We start from the raw sequence: 16415 nt of genomic DNA on the forward strand, positions 1-16415 counted from the left end.
GGAGACCATCATTGGCCCAGATTTCTTAAATTTTAACGCCAATCAAACGTCTCCACCCATGTGTGAATGTTGGATTGGCTCGGTGGAGTGCTTTCAGACTGTTAGAACCAAGTTTCACACGAGTTAGAAAAACCACACAAGTCAGCAAGTTGCGGTGTTTTTAAAGCTTATAACTTTTATGGCAAAACTCCCAACAGAAAGGTCAATTAACAACACACTCGCGTTTCCGTTTACCTCCTTAAGTTTCCTTTTACAGATTTGCTTATTTTGCGGAACGGCGTTTGTTTTATCATATTTTCCTTTAAAAACTTCTGGCCAGAATTTATTCCCTTGGGCATGGCCGACGTTTGACCGCTGTGTTTATCTAGTTAAGTGCCTGTCACGTGGTACAATGTAGACAAGGTGACGGCGGCACGAAACGAAATAGAAGCTTGATCGATTGTAATTTTGTCAAAAAAGAGAGCTTGCCGCGAAAGTCAAGGATGAGCAAGACAATAAGCAAGGCAAGTGTTCCTAAAATATGGTGCCTTAGACGCTGTCAGCAGCTCATCGACACAGAAAGATAAAATTTGTTCTGGTTCCCTAGCTATTTTGAGGTTACTTTAGCCTAATTATCGGCCAAGATGATAGCAATAAATTACAGGCAGACTTGAATAAGCTAATGGAGTGGTCACGCATTTGGAGAATGGAGTTCAGTGTCAAAAAACGTAAGGTTCTAAGGGTAGTACGTAAGAAATGTATTTCTGAGAGGGATTATTTTCATGGAGAAACTAAAAAGGATCTGGGTATTTTGATCAGCCACGATTTATCATCACGTTGATATTACCTCCTCCTGAGCTCAAAGGATGCATGCAAGATATAACTAAAATTAGAACTAAAAAATTTTGTTTACATCAATTGGGTGCGGTCACGTCTAGAATATGCCAGTGTGGTATGGTCGCCATACACTAATAAAAATATTACCAGCTTAGTACAAATTCAGCGCATGGCCATGAATTCTCGGCAAGGAGTATTCTGAGCAACTTATATTTCTTAACCTTTACTACATCATAGTAGTATTCTTTTCTAAATGTTTTAATAATATATATATATATATATAAGATTTTCGATTTTGCAACAAGCCTTTAAGAAATGCGGTTGCTTACCTTACACGTAATGTCCCTTTTATTCCAACAGAATCTTTAAGAATTCATTTTTCATTCGGGTTTGTTGCTCATGGAATGAACTAACTAACTCCTAACATTAGGGAGTCTAACATCTTATCAGTGTTTCGCAAGAAATTGTCTACTTATTTTTTTTGACAAGGTCTATGCTAATTTTTTCGTTATTGTTATTATGAATCAAGAACTTTCTTTTTTTCTTAATTAGTATTTCAGTAATACTGATTTTTTAACTAGGTAAATAATTAACTATTGATTAAGTAAACTTTTGACACTCTAAAATGTTCAACCAAATTGTAAATCCTGACTAATTTTACTCTTTATCTGCTTAAGGCGTTTTGTGCTTGTACTTGTCTCGTGACAAAATTTTGAGCAACTAGAACAAAGCCGAATCCACGTGCAATTCTACATGACGTCATCGAAAGCATGAATATCCCAGACAATGAAAACCGACCAACTGCGTATGCTTGCTATCTTGCGACAAAACCTGAATTTTCTTTGGGTTGTAATGAGAAGTGGTGCCGCTCCCTAACACTCGCCAGTAATAGAGAAATTAAGTGCCAGCTACCAAATTCAGGTCAAGTCTATTCCGTGGATAGATTTAGTGAGGTTGGCCACAGTTCACGATGAATACGTCATTTCCCGACGATTGAAAGTAAAAAGTCCAATAAAACCAAATTTATGCAAATGCTGAGAATGCGTAGGAAACACTGAATATATGGAATAGACAAAGAAGGGATGTTGGGAAACATGGACAGCGAATCAAAAGCACTAGCTAAAAAATAGTTACATTCAATTTGGCTGCAACCTCTTGAGTTGACTTTTATCATCTTATTTACATCCGGTTCATTTAGTAATTATTGTTGAATTATAATATCTAAAAGTATCATCAGTTAAGATCTAATCAAATTGTGCTTAATATTTTCTCACTTAACGACAATCGTGCAAGAAACAAACTGATTTTCAACACAGTGTATATCAAGTAAAACCAAAGCTAACATAAAATTAGCCTGATCCTGTTAAAATTTCAAATATCTGCCTCTTCGTTATAAAATGTGAGAAAATTCAGATGCACAATCCCTCTATATTTCGACACAATATTCTACTCCATGCAAGATCTATGTTAAAACTCATTCTTGTTTTTCATAGAGGCAAACTTGAAGTATGCTTTAAGTGACAAATGATCTGAGGGAAAATACTTATTAGGCAGGCCAGTATATGGCTCAATATCAGAAGGTGGAACTGTCTCTAAAGCCGCAGTGACCTCTAGAGTCCTAGAGTCAAACCATATAAAGTCCAGAGTCCACACACATTCAGGTCCTTCATGGTTAGTACACTGAGGTTCTGCACCCTAGAGTTTGTCATTTATTTAAGTAAGTAATGTTGTAAAATAAATGTGTCCCAATAATGAAGTTGATGGTTTGTGTCATAGTTGAATGTTTACATGCTAACTTGTTAAGGAGTGAGCAAACCTGATGTACAAGAAGATCCTCTGGGATATGTGGCAGGGTATTTCACAAGTAAGTTTTATTTCAATAACCAAAAATCAACTGAGTTGTGCGAAGTAATTGTTGACATTCATTTAATAACTATTATTTATCCATTACTTTTACAGACTTACCATTATGCTCTTGTAGGCACTTTGCAAGTTGACAAGTGGATTTTTGAGTTGTGCCTCAGTCTTGTGTAAAAGTGACACTTGATCCGGTAACAGCTGTATTGTAAAACACACGGGTGATAGTATCATAATACTTATTGTGGTATTAAAGGTTTCTTGCAATAGAATGAATAACACAACTTTACACTTTTTGAAGACTCAATTTTTCTCTTAAAGGCTGCTAATGAGAAGAATTTCCAGGGAGGTCATTTAATGTCCAAAATCACCATAGGTCACTAATGTGGCTGCTTATGTTTTTTCTGCTTGTTAGGTTTGGTGCCTAAGACAGAGTTTCTTTGAATTGAGAGCCCAAGTAAGACATTTACAAACAAAATCTGATATCTACCAACTGAATTTACAATTCCTCTACTTTATGCAGTAATTAGTGAATTCAGTGAGACATTTTCATGGTTTGTGCAATTTAGATTCATGCACTACCCCATACCTGCAATTTTTTCTCCATGTAAGTGTCACGACCCCATCTTATGTAATCATAACCCTTCAGAGTGTTGATCTCTTTATCTGTCAGTTTTCCCTCTGCCAGAAGCTTGTAGGCAGGAAATTGAGGCTCAATATTGAAGTCTCCACAAAGAATGTGCGCCACTCTATTACCGTCAGACTCCTGCAGTGATGAAACCATATCATAAAGGGCTTTGGTGACCATTGCTATTTGACAAACTTGGGAAACAGTTTCTTTCAAATCTCCCCATCGTATATGTGTTACACCTTCAAGGTTAAAGCAAAAGAGGGGATTAATTAGGCTATCACTGGGGAAGGCAAAAGGAAAGGATGTTGTTAGTACTTGGTACAACTTATATATTACATGTAGATGTACACCTGGCACAGATTTCAGTATAACAAAATAGTATAACATTTCCATTCAACTAGAGTTTACAACCAAATAAAATTAATGTACATACACATGTTTCTTAACATTTTGCCGGAAAAGACTGATCCACCATAGAGAGGCTGTTCCCCAAAGATCTAATTACCGGCCAACTCAACATTGTGACAATCATCATTTTTATCATAATTTTCATCATTATTACTCCCTCTTTAAGATCAAAAGATAGGAAATTTTTTATGCTACAAGTGAAAAGTCACATATATGTACAGTGCTTTATCTAGAAGATGTAAATTTACTATTGAATACCTCAATTCTATATTTATAGTTTAATTGTGCAAAATTGTTAAGTGAAACTTATGAGGTTAAAGAAACCTTTACCATAATGATTATTCAATCTATGTTCATGATCATTTACTCATTCTTAGCACCTTGTATTTATGTTACTGCACATCTAACAGTTTCAAGTTATCAACATGATAATTTTATTACAATTTTTAAAAGCAATATGCCCTGACAGGAAAGAAACATTAGAGATGAAGGTTAAAAAATGTATTCAACCAACAACTTTTAAACAAATGAAATTCTATTCCCACAGTCCAGTTTTTCCAATGCTCTCAAAAAGTTCTATGACTTTAGATTGAATGGAACTGAAAAGAGAAATGGGTAATTGTGAAGAACAGCTCCCCTCACTAACAGTCGGCTGACTGTTGGTTATCTATCGGCTGACTGTTGGTAATCTGTTGGCCGACTGTTGGTAATCTGTTGGCCAGCTGTCAGCAATCTGTCCCGAGGGGAGCTGTTCTTCACAATTACCGAGAAATGCATACATGCAACAACTCCTCTCTGTATCAGTTAAAATATCAGTCACCATTAAAAGGCTATTCTTGTTATTATTATATATTTAAATGTAATTATTCTCATATGATTTATGCTGATATCATATTTTCATGAATTCAAATAAATAACTTACACAATACTAGAAGAGAATCACTAAGTTTGTGCCTCAATGTAGCAAGTAATGCAACCTCCCAAAACAGAGGTATCTCAGTATGCTGAAAGGTGCACTCTGCCATGTCATTCAAATAAACTGTCTTTGTTTCTTGGAGGTAAAACTTGTTCTTCTTAAAAAACAGTGCCTCCCCTTCTGGGATCCCCATACACTTCTTTGCAAAAAGACCTTCATAACCCAGCTCAGATAATTCCTCTTTCAGAATCTCATTGAAGTAAGATGTATCAACCTCTTGCAAGCAGATGATATCACTGTCAAGCCATCTTAACTAAATAATAAAGAAAAAATTGTTTAGACACACGCAGGACCAGGTAGGACTGGTGAAAATTTTGACTCACTAGTACATAAATGATTAGAATTTGTTTTTCAAAACAGGCATTTAGTGCAATATATGCCTTATCCAATAAACAAAATATTGACCCTTAAACCCCCAAGATCTCATTAGTAATTCTCCTTACTGTCTGCCATACAGTTTTTATGATGTTAGTTTGGAGAATTTGGTATTAGATCAATTTACAATCACCTTACTGATATTTTTCTTTATTTTCATCACTTGTCTGCTTGATATTGTGATAATATTGTAGGGAGAAATTCTATTTTGGTCACGCATAGGAGTTAAAGTGTTAAATGTAAAATATGAAAAACATTAAATGCATGCATCACAATGAGGAGCAGCACACAGAAACACACAAAACCAATAAGTACCTCAATAGATGGAAATTTATATAATTTGTAAACAAAGTGAAACTAACATAGAAATATGGTACCAAAGATGGGGTGTTAGATAAACAAAGTTGTAAAGAAACAAAATAACTGCACATAAATTTAAAAGAAGTTGTGTAAACTGTGTTTTATGTTTGTAAGGTGGGTTTCATCAGAAAACCTTCAAATATTTGAAAAAACCAGGATCCTGTATCATGCAGTCCCTTTTCATTCCTTTCTAATTAAGACTAGCAACCCAAGTCACCCTGCTATCACAATCTTTGAAATACATGTACATGAAGACACATTCTATACATGCACACACCTTTGAAAGACATCAAGAGCTATAACAAAGTGCTCAAAATTTTCACACTTAAAATCATGAGGTAACATGAGTAACTTTCTACTACAGCATAAAAAATTATGTTTTAGCATTTGTAGTATTATTTTGTTGGTATTCTGCGAGGTTTTACTAAGTATTTACTTCATAAGGAATTAATAGTAGTCTGCCCAAGATAACTAGCTCTCTGTGGGTCAAGAAATATTAAAAATTGAAACTGCTTTTTGTACCTCAGCCATAAGCAGTACATGACGATGTGAGGCTCTTCCATTTGTTCTGATCATGTATTCCTTTGGGCAATAGTTGTAAGAGTCTTCTTTCCCTGAACTCTGTTGTATCCAATAATCAGCAAGGATGTTGTAGGTGACAATAGAAAATTCATATTCCTTTGAGTTAGCTTCACTGACTCTCTTCAGAGCTCTTCTGGTGAAAGGAACTTCTTTTTGCTGATTCATTATGATAATGTTTTTCCTAGAGTATTGAGAAATAGAAAAATATTTGGATTATGTAACCTATGAGTAAGGTTCCATTGATATATTGGTTATATGATTAGCTGTCTAATAGTTGCCCATCTCTCTGGTGCCACAATAAACATAACATTTAGGTTCTGTACCTGTTGGACTTACATTTAGAAATCAGAAATTGTTCGCCCAAAGAACTGCAAAAAATTATCCAATAGTCTCTGAGTTTAAGTCTAGGCAAGGTATTTGAAATATATTCCTTTGAAACCTATACATCTGAATGTATATATATACAAATATATATATATATATATATATATATATATATATATATATACACCTGTTTTTAAAAGTTTTTCAATTTGAAAATATAGATAAAATAAATATTCCTTTCCTTTTTCAATTAAAAAGGTGCTGACAGAATAAATCATAGGGATAAGTATAGCTGTATGATACACCAGCAAATATCATAGCTATCATAACGCAGCAGGCATTGAGAAGAGCAGGAATTGATGGGTAAAAGAAGAATAAAGCTGCAGCTTTTTTCATTCTGATTTGTTCTTTTGTCGTTTTATATACGATGTAAAATTCAGTAGTGTAAAAGAACATTGATATTCACAGTGAGCTTAAACAATAAAAGATAAGGTATTACTCCTTAGATGTGGAATATACATGCATGGTCCATCAACTGTTTCATGGAAAGAAATAGAATGTAAATTTAAGATATATTTTTCCAATCTGCAATGTTTCTTAAACCGGGTGTACATGTATGTATATGTGTAAACACAAGCTGGTCTTGTTAACTTTCGAATTTTGAGCAGACTTAACAAATTAGTCTTATGATAATAATATCAATATTTGACCTGAATCATTCAGAAATACAGGAGACCACTTTAGAATTGTTATGCTAAGATTTTGGCGTCTTGACGGAAGTTTTCTCAGGAACTGTCATTCATCGAGCATTCAATTTACGGACAAATAAAACGATTGCGGAAACAAAAGATTACCTTAGGGACTGCGGCTTTGTTTTAGAATAACAAAGAGGTTCCACGGTAACCGCTCCTGTTTAGAAACGTGTTTCCTCCAATTTTATAGGTATGATTCTCTTGAAAATATATACTGACAGCTAAACTAAAGTCTCTTAGTTCATATAATTTACACTCGGCCAATCATGGATAGAGAAAAACATCTCAGAGACTCAACAGAGATGGGTATGACGGTAGAACTAATTTACATAACTTTTTCTCATCGAGAATCACGCTTTCGACAACCCCGATCCTTGCCTAGCCGTATGCAGGACACTAATCAAACAAGTTTGTATGTATAAAAAGGTTGAGTATCAAAACGCGGAAATCGGAAAATTTGGCGTTTGAATCCTCCTGCCGAACTCGAACGTTTTCTACATCCCTACGTCCCCGTATTTTCACTTTTGTATTTATCAACTCACCTCAATCGAAGTATTTGGCCGACACTTTCGTGACTATACAGATCCTAATGAGAGTCCTAAATGATCCCACAAAAATTTTGAGACCGGTGAGCTACCTAGCCGGCTCAACTAGCTTCATTCAAACTTATTTCGTAAAAAACCTCATTCCTTACTTTTAGATTTGTATTTATCAACTCACCTCAATCGAAATATTCAGCCGACACTTTCGTGATTATACGGATCCTGATGAGAGTGCTAAATGATCCAACAAAAGTTTTAAGGTCGGTGAGCTAAGAAGCCGGCTCAACTAGACAGTGGTATGAGACAACGTGACTCTGGCTCCACCGTGACGTGTGTCTCCAACGTTTCTTCTGGTAATCATTAAAATTATGGTAGTCATTGAAATAACCATTTGATAAAAAGGTGAAAAAGCGTAGCTTTTCTCGAGATCTTTCCTCAAGGGCGCAAATGCATAATTCAAAAATCACATTAAGATCAAAATGTGAATCAACAACATTAAGAGAAGCAATTAATATTTTTAATGACTGAAAATGAACTTGAGACACACCGTGTGACGTATACGACACTAAACTGAGGAACACTAATTCAAAAGACTTCTTACTTAGTGCACCCACTTTCATGGCTTATTGTACCAGGAAAAACACGGGCGGGGGCGTTTAAAAAATACATACATTGCTCATCTAACTAGTAACTTGATAGGGTGAAAATAGTTTGCTCCAAAAATCTAGGAACATCTACGTTCATGATCAGCGGAGGTGGCCCTCTTCATATAAGGTTAACGAAAGCTTGTAACCCCTAAGAACGATAAGCATCCAATTTCTCCCAACAACATCAAACCTGAATCAAGCAATGCGGAGGGAGAATAAAGGTAATGATTGTAAACTCAAGAAGCCCTTGATTGTCGGACAAATTCTCGGGAAATTTATAGGTAACAGTATGAAGAATTTGCAATATGATGCTGGAGTTTAAGGATTAAGGTAATATTGCTCAGGATGTCGATGAGAAAGTAACGAGATACGTGAAGAAATTAAATTTATTATTTATAATTTTAAAAAAAGTTTTTTAGTCATTACGATTGTTTACTGCAAAATTTCATCAAGAAGGTTAAAGTTTCGGCTAAAGAACATTAGTCATACGTTGGTTATTGTAAGAATTGAGTCTTTCATAAAAAACTGATCCTCTGAATGACGGATACGGGGATTGAACGCGCCGAAGCTGGAAGAAGAGGTAAATCCGCTTCCTTCTGTGATGGGCGCCCACTAACCATTATCCTTCCGTTACCTCCACTCGATTTAGTTGCAGACAGAAACCTTGGACATAAGCAGCGAGGACAGTGAGACAGAGGCATGACTGACTGGTGCGACGACTTCCCCACAGGCGAAATAGTGGAGCTTAACGAATTTACGGAAGAGAATCCAGCGTGGCTGTCAAATGGTGATGATTTAGATCGGCGAGAAGCGCTCATTTCTGGTTCAATGTTGCTTGAGTGTTTACTCAGCTTGTAAACAAACCTTTGGCGGGGAACCTGTAATAAATATTTGAAAGATCGCTAAGTGAATTGCATTACGCATTCAACGATAAATGTAAGCCCCTGGTTTCTGAAGGCTGTCTTGCATCCATTATAATATCGTTATTTAAAAGGTATTGTAAACCTGTTTATCTGGTAATGTACTCCACCTTAAATTTATAATTATATTGTGATATTTGTGATAATGTCACTCTTTAAATGGCGAACAAATTGTATTGTATATTGTGTATATATCAGTCACTGCCGTAATTAAATTCTCACTCCAAGGAGCCAACAGCAGCTTTAATGAACATCTATCTGACCAGACCAACTACAGTCAGGCGAACAGTTGGCCAGTCAGCCATTGGGTCAGTCTATCAGTTAGTCGGTAAGCCACTCGATCAATTAACCGGCCATTCAGTCAGACAAACAACCGGCAACCAAATCAAATAAGCTCAGAAAAAACGCTTGCTGTTGTTCAGACGATATTTGCTGAGAGAACATTATTTCACTTCAATTTCAACGAGTTCTGGATTTACCATCGTCACCTCATAGATTATGATGGTCTCTTTCGTCTCGGAGTATCTCGTAATATCGCTTACAGTATTAACGTTTTGCTGTTGTTTTCTGTCTTTGTATAACTTGGGGTTCCATTTGATCCGGGGTGATATGACGCTTCAAGACTCAGACCCAAACTCTTTATATGCACTTTTTGGTTTCTACATTCTAAAACAAGCTTTGGTTGCCATGCATTTGTAGACAACTTCAAACTGAGGCTATACGTTATAATTTTGAGCTAGTTTGGTAGTTAAAGTTTTGGAAACTTTTGTTGATACACTTACTGTATATCAACATGTTTGGTTGTTATACTTTTAGTGGGACCTTACATTGCTGTTGGCTACGTTGGTTGCCGTAGATTTGGTGCAAAATTTTGGTCTCTGTACATTTTATAGGCAGCTTTACAGTATAATTCTACGTACTGTAAAAAGCTTTGGTTCCTTCTTAACTTATGGCTCCTGTCCTCTCTTTTTCTGAGGGTTTGATATTTTAGTTGTAAAACTCTTGTTGAAAAATGTTGGTTCACTGTTTTCATCCGTACTTTCCGCAGATTTATTCAGTAGCTGTACTTTTTGTGAGCAAAGCTTTTTGGTGTAATTTGTAGAAGTTGTCTGGTGGCACTTTTTTATGAAGACGAGTTAATTGCTCTTCATTTTGTTAAAGGAAACCTCCAATGATAGAATGAAAGGAAAGTAGCTTTACTCGGGCCAAGTGGCCCACTCAGCCGAAGCTTATCCCGATTTCTTTACCATGAAGCGACTAGTAGTATCACTACTCCCCCCTGGATGGGATGCTCGTCCATCGCAAAGGTAGAACAATTTGTCGTTAAAATGATAAAAACGTCTTGTACTATGAAGATGCGTGACAACAATTTGGAAATAAGAACCGAAATGTATGAAAAGTTTAGTCAAAGAAAAGCAAAATTAGTGCTCGAATTTCTTGGGGGCGCCAACTGTTGGCTCGTATGACTTTTTAAGGTTTCCACCATCATCATCATACAATAGCTCTTTTGTTCCGTAACGCTTCATATGATTCAACATGGCGACACACACAAACAATTCCAGTTTGTAAACAGCCGATATCTATCTCGATCTTTCTTACAACAAGTACTTCATTCCCATTTACGACAACAAAATTTTACTTTAAAGATTATTTTCGATGACTCGTCGTAACTCAAGGACAAGTTGTTCCACCAGTGAAGGGTTCAAGAGCGGTTGCTGTCGCTTAAGGGTTTGGTTGTTGTATTTTGTTACGTAACGTCACTTGCTGTAGATTTTGCAACTAGTGTAGTTGTGCTCTATTTCGTGAAGAAGTTTTGTTCTTGCATTTTTGGAAAGCAGTTTGTCTTTTGTATTTTTGTTTGGGCTTATGGTTACTCCTCTTTTTGTGGTCGAATTCATAAAATCTTTAGTCCCTGTAATTTATGTTGATGGGTTGGATGGAGTGTCCTATGAAGGGTGCTTTGGATACGGCAAGTACTTTGTGAACACAAGTTTAGTTGCTTTATTTCTTTTGGAGACAAGTTGGTTTGTTGTCTCGAAAGAAGAGGTTTTTCTGCTGTGATTTTTATAAGTAACGCTGCTTACTATGTTTTTTGTAAACAATGTCATGCTGTCTTGCTAGTAAGCACATTTGGTTGCTACCCTTTTTGGCAGATGAGTTTGATTGCTTTCTCTCTAAGAAGCAATTCTGATTGCTATTCATTTTATAAATATGCTTGAAAACTGCAATTTTCGCTTACTAGTGTAATTGCCGTTCTCTTACAGGCATATACTTTTTGCAAACGCGTTTTAAGTTGGGTATTGTTCTTTTCACACGCGGAAGAGTGCTTGTATCTGTGCTCTCTATGAGCAAATTTATATTCTTTTTCTGCCATCATTTTGGTGGATGACTTTGGCTGCTGTATTTTTTAGAGGATTTTGTTGATTGCCTTATCAGTAGAAAAGTTTGAGCACTCTACTATTTTAAACAAGTTTGGTTGCTATTTTGAACAGGTTTGTTGCACTTTTCAGGGCAGTGAATAGATTTGTTTGATATGATTTATGTTGACATGTTTGGTCGTTGCATTTTTTTGAAAATAAGTTTAGTTAGTGTGCTTTATTTGAACAAGCTTAGTTTCTGCACATTCTGTAAACAATTTAGGTTGCTTTACCTTCGTTGAACAAGTCTGGTTGCTTCACGTTTTTTTGTCAACTGTGGTTGTTGTTCTTGTCAAACTAGGTTGTTTGTCATACTTTATGTAAAGGCGTTTGGCTACTAAACATTTTGTGACCAAATTGGGCTGCTGTACATTTTTAGAAAGATTGATTGATTTGATTGCTTTACAATGTACCTATGAAATCAAATTTGTTACACTCCTTTTATGAAACAGTTTGGTTCCTGGCTATTTTGAAACAGTTTCTTTGCTGTACTTTCTGTAAACATGCTTGACTTGCCTGTTTGTTTTGTGAACACCTATAATTGCTATACTTTTTGTAGACAAATTCTTATCTCTTTTTTTCTTTTTGGAGGCTGTAAGTAATGAGCTGAAGAGAAGCGATAACTGATCTATCAGAATCGGGAGGGATTTTGCTTTCCCTTGAAAGAAGCCGCTGTAATTTAGAAAGCCTCACATGCAATTTTTTGCTTGATTACTGCACAAGTTCACTATGGAAATATATAATTGCTGCATACGAAGATTCTGAATTGATTTGCGACAATCTATTGCTTACTAAAGTGACAAACTCCCTCAGGAGTTGGTTGCTGCGGTTCAGAGAGTATACGCAGAACTTCTGGTAGACAATTCTTTAGTAGGTCGAGTGCTTGTGTTTATTCCTCTGGTACTTAGGACAGGTTATAGAGGGCCACGTATTCGTTTTAAGTTGTTAACAAATTATATGTGTTTCCAGAACGAGTCGAAGGTAACGCCACGCAGCATGCTTTACAAGTCTTATGAAAGATGTCATTTTCAACCAATCACAACATTTGTTAGACTACATCACATGATTTGATTGGTCAATACATTTACAAAGCAAATAATCCTTCGTGAACAATATAATACAGTTGAATCTGTGAAAAAGTTCGTTTTTTCCGCCTCTATTGGAGGAAAAGCAGGGTTGAATGAAATGTTTAGGTCACAGAAACTTTCATATGTTAATTAGAAAGTAGTTGTTCCCCAGTAGAGGAAGGACGCTTCTCAAATTACTTAATTTTGACTCTTCAACTTCTCTAATTAATCGCTTATGGTAACAGTGGCCTCCGGAAAAAACTCCATGTTTATCTAAGGTTTATAACCTATTTCTCCGCATTTTCCTGAGCCAAAAAGGTTGCCACACTTGTCAAAATGCCCATCAAAATATTTGAAACTTTCCCACCATTTTCGTCACGATTAAAGTCTCTGTTAAAGCTCGTTCTTACAACTATATAGTGCTCTCGTTATTTCAAAACTTTATTGTTGTTTGTTCAAATGGTACTCTGATGGCTGTACTGAAAAGAAATTGTGGGACTGTTTCATCATATTCTCATTGCTAAGAGGTTGTGCAAATCTGTTGAGCTTACAAGGCTTTATTAATCATATCTGCTGATGAAAATTTATCTTCGTTTTGTAACAATGAACAGTTTTCTAAGTGACTCACCTTTTGTGTGATTTTCTGTTGATAAGAGAACCTCAAGGTTCGATCAATCTTCTCGCAAGTCGTACCGTCTTTTGTGTCTTTGCTTCGTTTGGACGTCCTCTTTCTCTTCACTACTTTCTCAGGATATCTCAGTTTAAAGTCCCCGTGAACTTTTCTTCGCCTTGTACAGACTACTTGGTACCTTTTGGTTCTCACATGCTGTCCCAGTTGAGTCATATTCTTTTGGCGAAGTGGTTTGGCCTCTGAATAAGGTTTCTCTGCGAGATAGATTGAGGTAATTTCAACAACAGTGAACCAGGATGATAACCCAGAAACAAGCGTCCTTTCAAACTCGTTACTTAAGTTAAGCTAATCCGATATGTAAGAAAGTTCACAGGATATTTACCACGTTGCAGCTTACTCCAAGCAGCTACACAGAATATTCCTTTCGCACAGTTCAACTGAACCTGCACATTAAAAAGCTGTTGGGTTTTAAAGGAAGTGTAGTAATAACGTTACCGACTAGCAATTTCCTTTCAAATTCAAAAGACAAAGCACGGGAAGTTCAAAATGATATGCATTGAACTTTCTACAGGCTGTCACTATAGGTGTCATCACGTACGATCGAAATACCCTATGGGTAAACTTACTATTCAAGCGATCACAAAGCGACTTGAATTCGCTGGCGAGGAAAATAGCGGGTCATAAAGCTCTTGCAAAATACTACTTTCCATATCTTTTTTCCTTTCTTTTTATCACATTAGAGAGTTAATTGAACAATGCAATTTGCAAGGCGTATTTGGTTTTCCTCAGGCTTAAGAACTTCTAGAAAGATCGAGACGGAATTGCGCTTTAAGAATTAAATTAAAATTACCTCTATCGTGATTTCATCAGCTCCTCTTGCAGAAACTGCTTTGAATGACTCAGTGTCTCCCCCAAACTGATAGTATTTGGACCAAATGTCGTATTTCACCACTTCCTTGGGTCGCCAGTCTGTTTTGTTCAACGGAAGTTCAAAATATTCTTCGATGCAGAGTTTATTTGTTTGGATTGTAACCAGAGCCTAGCCAGATTAGAACTGAGCCAATTTGCATACGTCAAAAAAAATTTTAAAACAACTAGAAACATTTGGTTCTTTACAAACATATATTTTTTCATAACTCAGGGTTAGAATCGAATTTCGAATGGCTATAGAAGAAAAACAGAGACTAGAAGTCTCTGGATAAATTCCTTGCGTGTAAGCTCAATTCCCAGGGTCAATTAAAGTTTACATGAAGATGCAGCACAGTGAAATCGCTTCTCAAAATGTGCTTCTAAAAAGTGTTCGACATAGTTTGATATCACCAGTTATAGGAACAAAGGAGCCAGTCAAGTCTAAAGTATAATATTAGTTTTCCTGCAGTAAGTTGTTTTGCTCGTGCGCTCACGCACGTCCTCCTGAGGAAGTAGGAAGTTGAACCTTCGATGGAACGTTGCCAGTCGCACTTTGTTATTACTCTACGTATTCCACTTCAAATCTAAAGGATTCTCACCTTATGTGGAAAATCATTCGATGATGCTTTAGGGGATGTAAGCTGTGCTAAAAAAATATTGCAGTATGACTAAAAGGCTTGATAATGTTGGTTCGTGATTTGTAAGGCGTTTATCAACGTTTAGATGATTGAAAAAAACATCTCAGTCGAGTCGACCTTGAAATCCCATAATGAATGTTAATTTCGGTGGACATAACAAAGCAGATCAAACAGGATCATTCGATTTTAAGGGCGTGGAATAATATTACATTATCATCGATGTATAAAGAAAGGAATCTATTAAAAGTTGCGGGTTTGAGACAAACTCACGTGAGGATATCGAACGACGCGTGGGATCGACACATTAACGCGCAATAGGGACGATTGACTCGCAATGTCATGCATTTATACCGAATTTTTCGGATTGTAGGGCAGACATCTTGGTGTAACAACCTTTAAAACTGGGGGATATAAAATATGGAATTAGGACAATAAACTCTGAGCCATGTCTGTTGCATCTTAATTCTCTGTACTAGTTAACAGGTGATTGTAAAAAACCCACGCACTTCTCGCAAAGAGTAGGAGAAGTGGCTCCCACTGCTATGGTCTAACCTAGTTTCCAAAATTTAAGGCACCCGCAAAGGAAAAAAAAACATTAAGGAATGAAACTCGTTCGTAAGTTGTTTGGTCACGTCGTTCCTGGCGCTCACCGGAAGTACTACTATAAATAAAGACTGTGGTTTTACCCTGAGATGGACCAACAGGTTTTCTTCAAACATTCTTATGAGACTCTTATCACGCTACAAACGACTATATTTATCTTAAGAACCCACCGGCTCTCTGATATTCTCCAGCAATAACAACTCTGGGAATAATATCCAATTAAAAAATTTATTTTAAAATTCAAGCAAATTGTGCTCGCTCATCAATATCCGAGGAAGTTTCAAAAGCACTGTGTTCCGTCTGATTGTTACTGGGTAAAATAATTTGATAAAGCGGAAGACAGGATTGAAAGCTTATGGATTTTGAAAAGACAAATGAGATTGACGCTTTGATATCATAAGTGTATCGCGCTGTACTGATGGCGTCTTACGCGTCGTTGGACAAATAAATCAATGACGTAATTTAGCGATAAACTAATAAATGCTATGAGGTCATTTTCACAAACGGGAACACGTCTGTTTGTCCGTCTATGTCACTGACATGCGGCATAGCTAATCAAGTGTTAGATTTACATAATAATCAATTTGTTTTTTCTCTCGTGTCAAAGTATTGAATTTGACTCTAATCAATCTATATCCAAAGATTCGAAACATTTCATTCAGTATTGCTGGACTTGATATAAGGAGAAGACGAAAGCGTTCTTGTCACTCAATGAAGTAGAGTTTCATGGAGGTGCAACTCTATTTCGACGTCAAGGTCAATTGACTCGAATCCCGTTAAGACGTTTTTCAGTTCAAGCTAGCGAGTGTTTTCGGTCAGTCTTGAAAAAGATAATTTTGGTTTTATGAAGTGGGTTGATAATTTAAATTGGCCAACGTAAAGAGTACCAAAGGTGATGTTTCGAGCGTTAGCCTTCGTCATTCGCTCTGACGAAGGGCTAACGTTCGGAAACCCTTTACG

General features: G+C 36.4%; 2 protein-coding genes across 5 annotated transcripts in view; both read right to left on the reverse strand.

Annotated features, from left to right (window-relative positions):
* LOC131781553 (sonic hedgehog protein-like) overlaps positions 1-8037 on the reverse strand; it is a 33436-nt gene extending 25399 nt beyond the window's left edge. Inside the window, exons 1-6 of one of the 4 annotated variants that reach the window (XM_066173898.1) lie at positions 7040-7144; positions 5946-6186; positions 4635-4941; positions 3263-3543; positions 2782-2874; positions 1146-2511 (exon numbers count right to left, since the gene is read on the reverse strand). In XM_066173898.1, the coding sequence (XP_066029995.1) occupies positions 2284-2511; positions 2782-2874; positions 3263-3543; positions 4635-4941; positions 5946-6170 (1134 nt within the window). In that variant the 5' untranslated portion in view covers positions 6171-6186; positions 7040-7144 and the 3' untranslated portion in view covers positions 1146-2283. Of the gene's footprint in view, positions 1-1145; positions 2512-2781; positions 2875-3262; positions 3544-4634; positions 4942-5945; positions 6187-7039; positions 7145-7801 lie in introns of those variants that run through there. The other 3 variants (XM_066173897.1, XM_066173899.1, XM_066173895.1) reach the window with 3 other exon arrangements.
* Positions 8038-8638: 601 nt separating this feature from the next.
* On the reverse strand, positions 8639-15231 carry LOC131781481 (uncharacterized). The gene is made up of 6 exons (XM_059098147.2): positions 15204-15231; positions 14814-14860; positions 14156-14344; positions 13688-13748; positions 13303-13559; positions 8639-9148 (listed from the first exon to the last, which is right to left on the reverse strand). Exons 1-6 carry the CDS (start codon positions 15229-15231, stop codon positions 8786-8788), a joined length of 945 nt encoding a protein of 314 aa, XP_058954130.2. The 3' UTR covers positions 8639-8785.
* Positions 15232-16415: the final 1184 nt, after the last annotated feature.

Source organism: Pocillopora verrucosa, chromosome 11 (assembly GCF_036669915.1).
Source record: "Pocillopora verrucosa isolate sample1 chromosome 11, ASM3666991v2, whole genome shotgun sequence".
Classification (NCBI taxonomy): domain Eukaryota; kingdom Metazoa; phylum Cnidaria; class Anthozoa; order Scleractinia; family Pocilloporidae; genus Pocillopora; species Pocillopora verrucosa.

Coding starts and splice junctions, on each gene's coding strand:
- LOC131781481 (XM_059098147.2), bottom strand. CDS start 15,231: ATGTCTGCCCTACAATCCGAAAAATTCG. Junction 14,861..15,203: donor CCTACAATCCGAAAAATTCG/GTATAAATGCAT, acceptor ATATTTTTTTAG/CACAGCTTACATCCCCTAAA. Junction 13,560..13,687: donor TTGGAGTAAGCTGCAACGTG/GTAAATATCCTG, acceptor TCTATCTCGCAG/AGAAACCTTATTCAGAGGCC.